The 13,780-nt window shown below is 43.9% G+C and overlaps 1 protein-coding gene across 11 annotated transcripts in view; it reads right to left on the bottom strand.

Annotated features, from left to right (window-relative positions):
• TSPAN18 (tetraspanin 18) overlaps positions 1–13,780 on the bottom strand; it is a 172,439-nt gene that overhangs the window by 13,936 nt on the left and 144,723 nt on the right. For all 11 annotated transcript variants that reach the window (XM_080396768.1, XM_080396770.1, XM_080396763.1 and 8 more), the window contains 4 exons: positions 11,843–11,930; positions 5,693–5,787; positions 4,724–4,918; positions 721–795 (listed from right to left, as the gene is read on the bottom strand). In XM_080396768.1, coding sequence (XP_080252894.1) covers positions 721–795; positions 4,724–4,918; positions 5,693–5,755 — 333 coding nt within the window. In that variant the 5' untranslated portion in view covers positions 5,756–5,787; positions 11,843–11,930. The remainder of the gene's footprint in view (positions 1–720; positions 796–4,723; positions 4,919–5,692; positions 5,788–11,842; positions 11,931–13,780) is intronic.

Genomic DNA, 13,780 nt, shown 5'->3' with positions numbered 1-13,780 from the left:
TGCTAGTGTAGTAAAAGCTTAATATTAGCATAGGGGAGGCATGGTAGCCATAGAATAATATGTATAGCAACAGAGTAAAGAAAGGCTACATCATACAAAGCTGTGGAGAGAAGGACCAGAAACTTGTAAGCAGGGCAATATGCAAAGGCTCCATTGATGAGACTCAAAAGGGGGAGCCTTGCTTAGGGCAGATCAGGAGGATTACCTTACAAGCAGCATTGAGAGGAATCTGGTGAGCACCAGAACATAAAAATTCAGGAAGGAATGTGATTAGAAGATGCACAAGACAGTTTTTGCACTGCAGAGGAAGCATTGGCTCTGTTGGCAAAACAGGTTTCACTATTAATATTAATATTAAACACATTCTATATTTAAAAGAGTTGGTTTTAACCTTAGCGTGACTTTATTTAAAACTTTCCTCTGTTGGAATGTGCAACTGGTTTGGCTTCAAGAGAATCAGGAAGACTAAAAACTCCAGGATTTCAGCAGTCCCTCAGTGTGTACCTCCTGTGCGTATAAACCACCCACCCTGCACATGCCAGGCTAGTTAGCATTCAGCTTGCTGGCAGTTCGGCAGACTGAGGGCAGTAGTGAAGCAGGTTTGTCGGTATTTGTAACAAACAGTTGCTCGACAAATGAAGTAGCCACCCTCTAATACCATGCTCTAGCTGGGCACAATTCTAACGGGATTCGGATGACTGCCCACCATCAGATACTTACATTTTCTCTGAAGATAAAAGCCAGGATTGCAGCCGAAAGCTCCGCCAGGAAGATTAACAAAATAAACATGAAGAACTGGAAGAGAGAAGATGCAAAACCAAATAAACAACAACAAAAAAAACAACCCAACAAACCAAACCAAAATACAGTAAGACCACATTACATGGAGGGTAACAAACATGCGGTGCATATTACCAATGAAGGTGGTTGAAGCAACAGTTAGAAATAAACACAAGAGAAATCTGAAATTTTTGTGTGTATGTGTGAGAAGGTTATTGAAGGTCCTTCTGAAACAGAAGGCAGGCAGATGGAGCCAGAAGTACCATTGTGATCCCCAAGCACTGATTTATAAACAGTGTTTGAAATGCTGTGTACCGCACATTTTGGTAAATGGAGAGAGAATTCAAACTACCTGCTTGGAGTGGGCAAAATCTTGTTTTGTTGTCAATTATCAAAGCTATAATGATTTTTCCCCACTGGAAATGTGCACGCACCACCCTGTCCCATTTGTCTTCCTGCTTCTGCAGTGGAAACAAAAGGAGCCTGGGCTCAAATGACAAAACAAGAAGAGTCAGATGAGCAGGCACTTCAGTTGCTAACAGAATGCTGTTGCTTGATTTTGCTGAACTAGTTAACTCCATAATGTATTCTTACTGCTTGAGTTTTCTGTGTGGCTTCTTTTTTCCTGCTCTGAGACACTTTTAATTTCACCACAGGAGGGCAAAGAACAAGTGATGAGAATGAACGATGCTTTACAAATTCACATCATCATCCATCAAGGGATCTCAGCATAGTCACTAAGAGGTCTAAGGTGGTGATCAAGTGATTAATCCCATCACCCTGCTAATTGCATTTCATTTACTGATTACTGGGAGACACATGCTCACCCAAGCTCTGGCACAGATCTGTGCAGATGTAGAAGCAGCCATTCCCCGATTATCTCTGATAGGCTTCATTATCGTTCCCAAACTGATTTAGACTTACACTGTGCGGTCTGCATTACAGATTTGTAACTGTTACTGTAGAAAAAACATGAACAGCCATTAGGGCTGATGAGAAGTTGCTGATGGATCATCAGTGTTTCAGAACTTGCTCTCATTCTACATTTTGAGGAAAGTAAAAATCTGCTTATTATGTTTTGCCTTCCAAAATTAAATCGATTACTGATCTATGAGAGCACTTAAACAGCCAGCTGGTTAATGCATGGGACATAGCAGCCTCACATTCAAGTTCATGCTTAAGACTGAACACTTGAACACAGGTACCCCCCTGCCCCATTCCAGGTGAACATCCTGAGGAGCGGGGTCTCACATGTTCATCAGAAATGCTGCTTTAGCTCCTGGAGATGGTTAGAGGTTTATTAGAAGTTTCCACAAATCAATGTTTCACGTTTCCTTTTTTCACAACTCATCTGTTCCAGTTTCAGCAATGCTGTTCCAAAAAGAGCAGCAACTGCCTTTAATCCAAAGGATCCACATTTTTGTCCTGAAAAGTTTCAGGGGCTACAGCACCCATTTTACAAGAGTGCAAAACAGGACGTCTGTACTCAAAACTAAGCCAAATTAAGCTAACGTGGACTGTTCTTGTTCCAAAGCTGAATTAAATCCTGTGATGCAGTGTTGTATGCTCAACAGCACTTTGGATTCTAATTTTTATGGAGTTCTTTTGCAGTCAGAGGGTCTTCAGGACAATCCAGAAGTTATTCAATGTCTGATTTGCGGGCCAATTTTTGTTCCTTTTTGTGAGTCAAGTCTGAATGCTGGGAAATCCAGAAACACTTCACAGCCTTGTGCTCAATGCAACATGTTAGGTTCCACAGTGATGTTTTTTTACCAAAAGATCAGCAGCTTAATGAAAAATAAAAGTCCTTGCAACCATAGAAGCCAGAACCAAGGGAACACACATTTGTGCATCTGTCTTGTCCCTTCAATCTTCTGTTTACATTTGGACTAAAAGCTTCAGATATACATTATGCACCACTGAGTTCTCACTCAAGCAGCTCTCTGGCTCGTCAATTCTTTAACAACTTTGTAAGCAGACTTGATTTCATCTAGCAACTTCTCCCCAGCTACCAACCCGGGAAGCCTAACACTCTCCATTTTGCAAGGTGTTCCCGGTCTCTCTGGCATATACTCATGAACGGTTTGCCTTTTCAACACCTAAAACTTACTCCCATCAGACTTCTGGTTCCAGAGATGTTTTATGCATTTTAACGTCAGCTGGTGCGGCCCCCAAAACACTCAGAAATTAGCAACATATCTCTTTTCACTTGGTATCAGCACAGATCCTCATCCATGTGCTTCACTGCTGTTGGACATGAGATGACAGGGTGTTTAACAGAGTTGACTTTGATACCAGAAGCCCTGGAAGACCTGATCAAAGTGGAACACTAATTCTTCATCCTGTAATTACTTTTAGAATTTCTCCTAGTCCAGAGCATTACTTGCAGCTCATATATTTCTCACATTCCAAGTATAAAATAAAATAATAACAAAAGTAAATAAATAAAGCAGCGGGGCTCAGAACTATCTCTAAGAGACAGAAAAGTATTAACCACAAAATTAGGTGCACTGGCATATGACTAAAACACCAGAAGGAACATTCAAACTGTGATGTTACTCTGTGACGTTAAATCAGGAAAGAGCATAGCCCAGGGCTCCCTTCCTCCAGCCATGTCCCCAATCTTTATTCACTGGACATGGTCCAAACTGGAAAAAATTACTCTCCTATTCAATTACAATCAATAATTCTCATCAAACTTAACTTCTAGTATCTTAGTCTGACAGAGACAGGCTTTGAAGCAACCTCAGGCTCATGGGGCCCGATCCTTTGCAGTTTGTTAGGTTCCTCTGGGCAGATCTCCATGACTTCACAGGTGATACATTTGGGTTTATGATTTACTTCTGAAGTGAGTCACTAGAAATCAAACCCACAACGGCTTCCAGAAAAGGGCTTTCATTTGCAGGCTATGAATTCAAGGGGTAGATGAGCCCAGGGCTAGAGGGAATTTTTCTCAGTGAAGCCACACATGTCTCTAGGAAAAAATGGTTTTGTGTACAAGAACGGGGACTTTCCTGTTCTACTTAAAGTTAGAGACAAGACCAGCTTGTGCAAGATACAATCATAACAAACCACCGTAAGATCAAGATTTAAAAAAAAAAACCAAAACCAAAACCAAACAACAAAAAAAATCCCCAAACAAGAAAAACAAACCCCAAAAGACCCAGAGGGAGAAAAAAAAGTTCACATTTGACAAAAATGAAAAATAAAACTAATTCTTTTTGTCTTTCAATACATACCTGGTAGTTCCTTCCAGTAAGACAATGGCTAGAAACCCTGCAGCATCAGAACTTACGGTGGAGGTCAGAAATGACCTATTTTAGAGGCTAGCTCTTTTTAAGTAGTACTTGATGAACACACAGGCCAAAATTTAACCCTATCATTCAGGGGCAAGTTTGCCCAAAGATAACAAATCTGGTTCATTTTTGGAGTAGACTAGGCTGCATGAGGGAGTGACTAGCTATTGAGATGGTGGTGGCAATGACAGGCCACCACGCAGTTCTGAGCTGTGCACTTCTGCTGACGTGGGGGGCTCCACTACACAGGTGTGTTGCTCTACACGTTCCTTCTGCTTTCCTGTGAACCACTGAGGAATGAATCCACAAGTGGAGCAGTGGGTTTTGGATGGCCAAGAGAGGACTATATTTGGTCACTTCTAAAAAATAAAAAAACACCCAAACAACCAAATAGGACCATTTTGAAACTAAGCTTAACAAGATCAGAATACACTCCCAGACTCCATACCCACTGGGCTCACAGGGAAAAAGCAAATTCTTTATATTTCTAGCTGTGTTTAGAAGTATCCTAAGCCTATTTATTACCTGAGGGAAGAACGGCTACAAAAACAGACACCCATTTGCACGCTAATCACTGCACCATCTATCCAGTCACCTCAATTCTTGGGAAGCACCACAAGGCCAACAGAAAATGCAAGGACACTTACAAAAAGCAGGAGGCATTTGTTCTCACGGATGGCACCACAGCAGCCGAGGAAACCCAGCAAAAAGAGCATCGCTCCCATAGCCAGCATGATGTATGCTCCTGTGAAGAGCAGAGGGTTGGCAGCCACTATCTCTCGAAAACCTGTGGGATCCACAATGACCCAGATCCCAAGTCCCAGCAGGCATGCTCCTCCCAGCTGTCACGGCACAGGGAGAGGAGAGAGAGGGAGACAGGTCAACACAAAACAACTGCTGCAGAAAAAATTGGTTCACTGCTATCTTTTGATCAAAGGTGTTCACTTGGAGAATTCATGTTTCTCTGTGGCATATATACTCTGCTGAGCAGGTAACTGCTTACACGCTGCTGTTAGTAACTCTTGCTTACTAAATGAGCCATTAGCAGCAAAAGCACTGTTCTTCCTTTACATGTCACTCTAACAACTGTTTACTCTCTCCCTAATGCTGAAAGACAAAGTCTCCAGCTGCTGCCACATCTGTAGGGGACAGCCAAGTGAAGGGGCACACATGAACCATCCCTGCCAGAGGCCAGGGTGGCTGGGTGCTCCCACCCTTCCTGTCAAAGACAAGAGCAACATGGTCACCAAGAATGACTCTATGTTTGGTAGGAAAATTACTATTTCCTAGCAAAAAAACCTCAGCAGGGCACCCAGGACTAGAAAACACTTTCTCCTGTCATTCAAGGACAGACCATGTATACCACTAGTTACAGCTTTTCCTCTGGTCTCCCTTGCCAAGGACAGGAATAACGCAGACAGCATGACTGCTGCACTGGCTTGCTGAATGTCTGAGCATCTCTGGATGCTGCAAAACCCTCAGTGATTGTTAGTGCAAAGCTGAGGGACTATTCTGTACCATGGCAACTTTACCAAATTACAGCCTGTCCTGCTGGGGAGCAGCAGGCTGCTGGAAACAGGAGGAACCAGGAGAGAAAGTGGATTCTAAATACTTACAAATATAAAGAAATTGAAAAGAAACATCAGGTACTTCATACAGCTCAGACAGTCTCCCTCCATGGTCGTCTTCAGGCTCCTTGATCCGATTCTTCCTGCAAAAAAACAGAACTTCCTTAGCACACTCATTTTGCATTGGAATGACACAACCCTGTCTCCACTTGTATCTCCCCCCAGATCCTGTGAAGTTCATTAGACAGAAGAGCTCATCTCTTACCCGAACAAGGCAACATAGCACAGGCTAGTAAGAGATTATGATTGCTGCTAAGTCCCTTTGCATTCTTCCAGGTCTAAAGACAGACAGAGATGTGAAGAGGAAGGTCACAGGAGAGGAAAGCTCTAGCTTTGCTTGCAGAGTTAGATGCTGGGGGAAAAAAAACCACCCCTCTGCACATGAAGATTTTTTTTTTCCCTTCAGTCGTTAAAGCCTGTCAAGTGTAAGAAGCACTGAATGTACCTGCCTACTTCACACAACAAAAGGTCATATTGACACGGGAGCTGGAATAAGCTGTGCCCATGAGAAAGACTCACAAGCAAGCATTTGGGACAGTTAGCTCCCTACAACCTTCCTGCACAGAATGAACGCCACACAAACATGGACAAGACTTCCAGGGAAAATTGCAGACATTTGGAGAAGCTGGGCTGGGAATGCCTGCAGTGTGTGGATGTGGGGGGGCCTGAGGAGGCTGTCCTCACACATTCACTCAGCCTGGGGCAAACACCTGCTTGTCACGCAGTGTGAAATGTTGCTGCGCCTGCGGAGTGGTCGTCTCTGCACCATTCACTGCGCAGGGCTCCTGCAGGCAGAGCCCACGGATCCATGTCAGTAAGCCTTTAAGACCAGGAAAAAGCGCTAAGGAATCTTAACCAGTTTTGAAACTCCATGTCTGAATGCGACAACAAACTGCTTAGGACAGTACTTCTATTGGAAGAGCAGCTATAAATCCTGACCACTGAGACTACATTGGAAGAAAGTTTCTGCTTGGTATTTAATCAAGTGACCATGTCTCCCAATATGCAATTATATCACCAAGTACCCTAGAGGGACAGACAAATAAAAACATAAAATAGTAAAATTTTCACTGAAACAGAAGATGACTTGGAGACTGGAGCATCTCCCTTGTGAGGAAAGGCTGGGAGAGCTGGGCCTGTTTGGCCTGGAGAAGAGAAGACTGAGGGGGGATCTTATCAATATCTACAGAACATCTTAAGGGCAAGTGTCAAGAGGACGGGGCCAGGCTCTGTTCAGTGGTGCCCAGCAACAGGACAAGGGGCAACAGACACAAACTGCCACACAAGAAGTTCCATCTGAATATGAGGAAGAACTTCCTTATCCTGACGGTGCCAGAGCACTGGGACAGGCTGCCCAGAGAGGCTCTGGAGTCTCCTTCAATGGAGGTGTTCAAAACCCGATGGGACACGACTCTGTGCACGCTGCTCTAGGAAACCTGCTTTAGCAGGGGGTTGGACCAGATGATCTCCAGAGGTCCCTTCCAACCCCAAATATTCTGTAATTCTGTGATAATGCAGTCAGTCATGTGACCATGCCCAGGTGGATGCATACATACACAAACACAGAGGCACAAGTTTGCTTAGCTCCCTAGAGATGCCTTCCCAAAGCCCATGTGTTTCTTAACCCATCTCTTTCCTTTTCTCCACTGCAAATGCCATTCCCTAAACAGACCTGCACCCAATGATATGCTATGTTATTAACACACATTCAATTCACTTAAAAGAAAAAATTATCCAAGGTTTTCACCAGGCCAGAAATAAAACTATTTCTTTCACTCCGTCATCGTTTCTGTTAACCTGCAAAACTTGTAGGTGCTGCAGAGCCTCACAGGGTGCTTCCCTCTGTGACCATGGGAACTGCTCTGCTTTAGCCAAAAAGCTGAGAAAACCCATAGCAGGCAGAGCTCCCAGCAAGGGGCTGCCTAAGGTAAGAGCCAGATTTTTATCATACAGTGTGTGTTTGCTGCACTTCTTTGACTTGGTTTAAAATCAAATCAGTTCCTTCCTAGTGGCAAAACAGGCGGAGAAACAAATGGTACAATGCAGAAGCTCATGTGGACATGCAGCTGCTTTCCCTCTGCATCTTCACATACCTGGGGCAGGAAAGCAGTGTGCCTCTGCAGGCTGGGCACTGCCCAGGCAATCCCCTTAGCTAGAGGGATCCCGAGAAGATCCAAAAAGCCAGTCTTACAGTTCACCTCACTTCTGGAGAAACAAAAGTCTGAATCTGAACCTGAGAACAAGGGCAATATTTTGCTTTACAAAGTTTATTTTCTTATACCTTGAATACACAACTGTTCAGCCCAAAAAGACTCAAAGCTGAGACCACAACTGCAGGAGATGGGCACAGAGCTCTGACATAGGCCTGGAGGAGATGCCCACAGCTTCCTGATTTAAAGCCACGTCTGCAAATCTGAGAAAGATTTTTAAGTCCAGAAGGGTAGAGGAGCTGGGGAGGGAATTCTTCAGTTTCATGGGAAAGGTGAACCTTCAGCTCCACTAACCCATAAGCCTAGACATTATAGTAGAGGAGGATATGAAAATACAGACAAATCAATAGGATACTGGAACTTCAAGTGCCCCACATGTTCCCAGATGTTCCCATCACCACACAAAAAAAATTATTCTCCAATGAAACAAAGGATGGCTAGATCTCAGTATATTAGCCAAAGTCTGAAAGTTATCTGAGAAACTTCAAAGTCCTGCTGCTTTGAGCATCCACCCACAGTATCCCAGTATCCTGAGGTAAGAAAGGTATAAGAAGCAAACCAGTTTAGCCGTATTGTGCCACTTCACATTGTTCACACTCATCTCACTGCAGAGGCACCTACATGAAACACATTGCCTGTGGTCCAAGAAGCAGCAGTTCCTGAGCCTAAGACTGTCTTGCTGCTTTGTAGAGTTGATAAATCACATTCCTGCCTTACTTTAATTTCCATGTCTGGGTCTGCTTCCTCTGCAAGACAAGCAGGCTCCCTTGAAACTGCTCTGATTCACACGAGCCGAGTACATGCCTCTTTTTCTTTTCAAAGAGAAACCTAAGCTATGACTCCTTGCACTGTTCCTGCCCGTGCATCCACCTAGCATGTTAAAACGTTTTCATTTTAAAATGCACACTCAGCTTCGACAAATGAGAACACCCTTGTTTGCCTGGGTAAGAAATTGTCCCCAGTGGTGGTGCTAGGCTCAGATTTGTAATTTCTAAACCCACCATGTTCACACAGCAAAGCAACTCCACTAATCGTGCTATTCTTCAAGCCAGGAACACACCCAGTGGGCTTTAGAAATCCCAAAGTCCTTCATCTCAGGATGTGCAAAGGGAAGTTGGTGGCAGTGTGAGGTCTGGGCTGGCAAAGCCAAGAACAGAGCACATCAGAGCTTCCACATCAGAAGAGCTCAATGCAAACTTCCAAAAAATGCCAACCCACTGATCTAATCTGAGAAACAGGAGCTATGAGCAACTGTTTCAGTGCTGGAACTTAGAGCTTGGAGAGTTTCCCACATGCCATCATAACACACCTTTTCCAGTCTCCGCTGGGTACCCAGATTCCCAAACAGCAAATGCAAGATCAGCTTTTGGATTCTGTGATTGTGCTGATTAAAACAGGTCAAATCAACCAAAAGCATGATCTGAGCTCTTACGTAGCACTTAAACCTGTTTCATATCAGAGCTCGTGCACTTCAGCATATATGAAATACATAACCATCTAGTTCGTACATGCACTAGTGCTCTAGACTTTGAAAAGTATATAACTAATGATATTTACAAACAATGCAAGCAAAATTCAAGTAATGTTATTTACAAATAATAAAATTCTGAAAACTTTTTGTTCCAACTGCTGCCTGACTAACGAGCTGAAGGTACTTGAATTCCCTGATGACAGGCTGCATGGAGAAAGTAACTGACATGAAAGGACAATCCTGACCCACAGACCTGCTTTCTCCTTCCGCTTTTCTTTTTAGGTCATGCACAAAAAAGGCAAATATTGCAAGTTACTCCTACTACACACTGATGCAAGTGCAATAAAAACTGAACACATATGTCTTAATCTACCTTTTAAAAATATCTTCTCTCCCCTCCTCTAGGCCCCAAATCTGTGACAGATTAAGTTCTCCTCTGCAGGAGACATTTAATGCTAAGCAAATATTAACAGTCAGGACTGCAGAAGACAGCAGCTGACAGATGCTTTCCCTGGCTTGTCCCATCTCAGACCTGTGAGACATATGAGATGCATTTGTTTTGGTCTGAAACGTAGCTATAAATGTTCAGCTTTTGCTTAGGTAGATTATTCTACATTTCTCCCCCTACAATACAAATCTTATCTTGCAAAGTGATGGGGAGGCTACAAATCCCCAGCAGTATAGCCAGGAAACATACCCCAGCTGCTGTAATCAGTTAGGAATAAAGTCTAGTTTTACAAGGCAATGCATTTTTTTGTTCTCCAGCCACCATTTATTTCTTTACTTCTGACATTTGCTTTTGTACGCCTTGCAGCTACCTTGAACTCCAGATATCTAAAGACAGCTGCTCAACCACACTCCCAAAACCTGCTTCCAAGTTTCTCTTTGCCACCACTGACATTTCCCTCTACCCCCATATCCCTTTCACACTGGTTTGAAACCTGCAGTCTCACTTCAATTGTTCTTTTACCTTTTCCTTGAAGATGGAATCACTGAAAAAGTTAGGTTGGACATGACCTGTGGATGTCACTGAGTACAAACACCCACTGCCTCCAACCTGGGCTAGTTATGAGGTTTGATCCAACTTCAAAGTTAGAACAGGTTGCTCAGGGTCACATTGGTTAAGTTTTGAATATCTCCAAGGACTGAGATACCACAGTATCCCTGAGCACCTCTGCCAATGTTTGACAACCCTCCTTGTGAAAAGATTTTTCAAAACACCTGTCCGAGGTGTTCCTTTCACCAAAAGGTAACCTGGACACAGGAGCATCCTTTGGATATGTCAATCTATCAGAACCCTCAGGAGCATCATTTAATCTTCACCAGTCTCAATCTTTGCATCTTCCATATCATACCACTCCTGCCCTCTGCTGAAAACAAGTGTGTGAACCATTTTCATTGCCTACCATTCCAACCATGTAATCCCCACCCCTAACATACCTCTGCAGACTATTTGTATTTCACTAAATAAATTCAGACATTGCGCACTTGCCTGATGGCTCATCACAATCTCTCCATCTCAAATACTTGAGAGAAATCACATAACCGAGATTGGAAGAGATGTCTAGAGGTCACCTTGTCCAACTCTCATGCAAACCACTTTTTTCGTCACTTCCATCATGTTGTCCACGTATATCTTCTTTTAACATGAATACCTCTTTGCTGTCAACATCCATGAAGATCTTGTCCACTGAACTCATCCATTGCTTCCTTTAAAACCTAAGTACCTCCTACAAAATATTAGCCAATGGCTTGAGGAGCAAATGGTGCTAAATCACATCTATGTGTACATGCAATCAAGTAAAAGCAGAAGACATATTTGAAGCTCTCCAGAACCACTGCTGGACAGCCTTTAAAGGAATTAGAAAATGTGGGCCAGGTTGTCTTCCAAACCAATAGACCAACTTCTAGAGTTTGTCCCAGCTGAGATGTCACTAGAAATGTCCCCAAAGCTCTAAGATGCACCAGTGGTGAATGACGACCACAGCCTGGCATTGCTCCATTGTGTCCTCTCCCCTGCAACATGGCAGCCCATCCTTTGGCTTGCAGGTATGGAGACCTGGCTTAGCATGCTTGTCTTCCTTCATGGAGTACCCCCTCCCAAAAGGATTTCTGTGTTCACTACTTGCAAGCAGTACCCAATTCCTTTAATCCAAGGTGGTGGGGTCTGCTAAGAGAACATCTCTTAACAGGTGGTGCCTTCCAGAAAACTCTCTTGGAGTATTACTTCCGCACAGGCTGCTCCTCTAGATAACACAGAGATAGGGGCAGTTTAATTTGGAGACTGAAGGGGGACAACTTGCTGCAGTCAGAACACCTCACAGGTGATATGATGGGAGATGATATGTGGGTTTCTTACCCCTCTCCTGCACACCATAGCTACACCTAACCAGCCTTGACAGAGATACAGAGAAAGCATCTAGCATGCAGAAAGAAAGAGCCATAAACAGGACTCACCTTCACAGATCTTGGGACTTGAAGCAGTGTCTGTTCTAGTCTTTAACCATCTGTGTGTCCCATGTATCTCTTTCTAGCCAAGCTTGTCCTGTAAGAGAAATATGCAATTACTGCAGAAGCCAATAAAATGCAATCATGTTAAATACACAATTTATTAAAACACACCATCCTGACAAATATGCTCAGTCTAATTGCCACCTTAATTCAGTGTGCATTAGCACTAATGAAGAGCTTTTAATACTCAGTGAGGGATCCAATTCCTTAGAATCTCTTTAAGAACCTTTGAGGTGTTTTTAAATGCCCACAGACCACATGTAAATCTATAGTCCCATTACACATGCACCTCATACCACAACAGGACTAGATTAATACCAGCTGCACCTTCAATATTTTATAGGAGGTTTAGACAAACTTTAATCTGCTGTGACTTTACAGCCCATTTACCGGGAAAATGGAAAAGGCAGAGGAAGGGAGATGGAATGCATCTTTGGGAAGCCCAGCCCAGCCATTAGGAGCAGTGGGCTGAGACACTGGGCACTATCCCTCGTTATTCCAGCCAGCTCTCACGCCAAGTTGAGCAAACCATTTCCTCTCCCTCTGCCTCATTGTCACCACCTGGGAGGAGCAACAGAGAGGAACGGGACAGCCACCGTGCTGCCCGCCCAAAGGCTTAGATAGAGCAGCGCAAGCAGGGGGACCCAGGTGCAGACCACCACTGCCCTCCCTTCAGCTAACAGTTAGAATTCTCTCCGTAAATTTTAATTCCTGCCTGCACATTGATAATGACACTTATCACTAAGCAAAGGTGAGGTGAACTACAGAGTAACATGCAAAGCACGCTTGTTCGACTGTTGCTTTCCCAGGGCACCTTCTCCCAGGTTGTTTTTTCCATCCATCCAACACAGTCCCAATTCCATGCTGCAGGGCCCATGGGGAAGGGGCGGCCTTTACCTATTTAAATAGCACCCCATGCCATAAGGATCCAATATTCACAGAGGGTTGCTCAGCACTCACTCACTCATACTTCGCAAATAGTTTTGGAGTACTGGCAGCTTTGCTGAAGCCACTGCTTCCCTGTGAGGGATCAGATGAGTCACCTGGGTCTATCCCTGCTCTCTCACTGCCAGCATTTCATCATGATTTCTGGAGGGGGTGCATTTAACATCTGTTTCCTACAAACATTTGTGGATGCGCCTTTGAAAATTGCCTCCCATTAAGACTTCTGTGAGTAAAAGTCTATCGTTTGTTGTTGGCAGGAAGCGAACAAGGAGTTTCAAGGTGGCTGAAACTATTACAATATAAAACATTCAATGAATATTCATAGACTTTTTATTTTGCATTAATCCCTTATTTAATGCTCTTCCTCTGTCGCTGTAGACCTACATCTCTGAATGATGAGCAGGGATGGCCTCCCTTTTGAAATCTGGAGGGTGCAAACATCTATAGCCAATTGACCCATCTCTGCTGCGAAGTATTGAAGGCATCTGCCGAGCAGTGTTGAATTGCCCCACTTTACAATACTGCATATGAAGGCTGCCCCAGATCAGTACAGCTCTGCCACCCGTGTGGAAGTTCAAAGGGTGCTGCATGACCAGCTGGGAGACGGCTGCAGCAGGCTCAGGGACATCCAGAGAGGGGCTTGGAGAGTCCGCAGCTAGGACAAGAGACAGCGTCACAGCCCGTTTTGACAGTCAGAGCCCAGTGCCCACCCTTTCCTTTTTATTTATTTCTTTTGTGCGTGTGTATACTTCATCCTGTGTTTTGCATGTGCAACTGAGAGACAATTTCTTCAGTTGTCCTCTCCTGTGATGCCACTATCCTGGGATAGCTGCTGCCAGGAGAAGATGTCTCTAAAGCAGAGATGACACTGTGCTATATAAACCTATCATTAGGAAAATAAACAGAATGATAGGATTCCTGCTCCTACTGCGTGTGCAT

This window comes from Falco punctatus (assembly GCF_963210335.1).
Source record: "Falco punctatus genome assembly, chromosome: 7".
Taxonomy (NCBI): domain Eukaryota; kingdom Metazoa; phylum Chordata; class Aves; order Falconiformes; family Falconidae; genus Falco; species Falco punctatus.
This window is presented reverse-complemented; position numbering and strand designations above follow the sequence as displayed.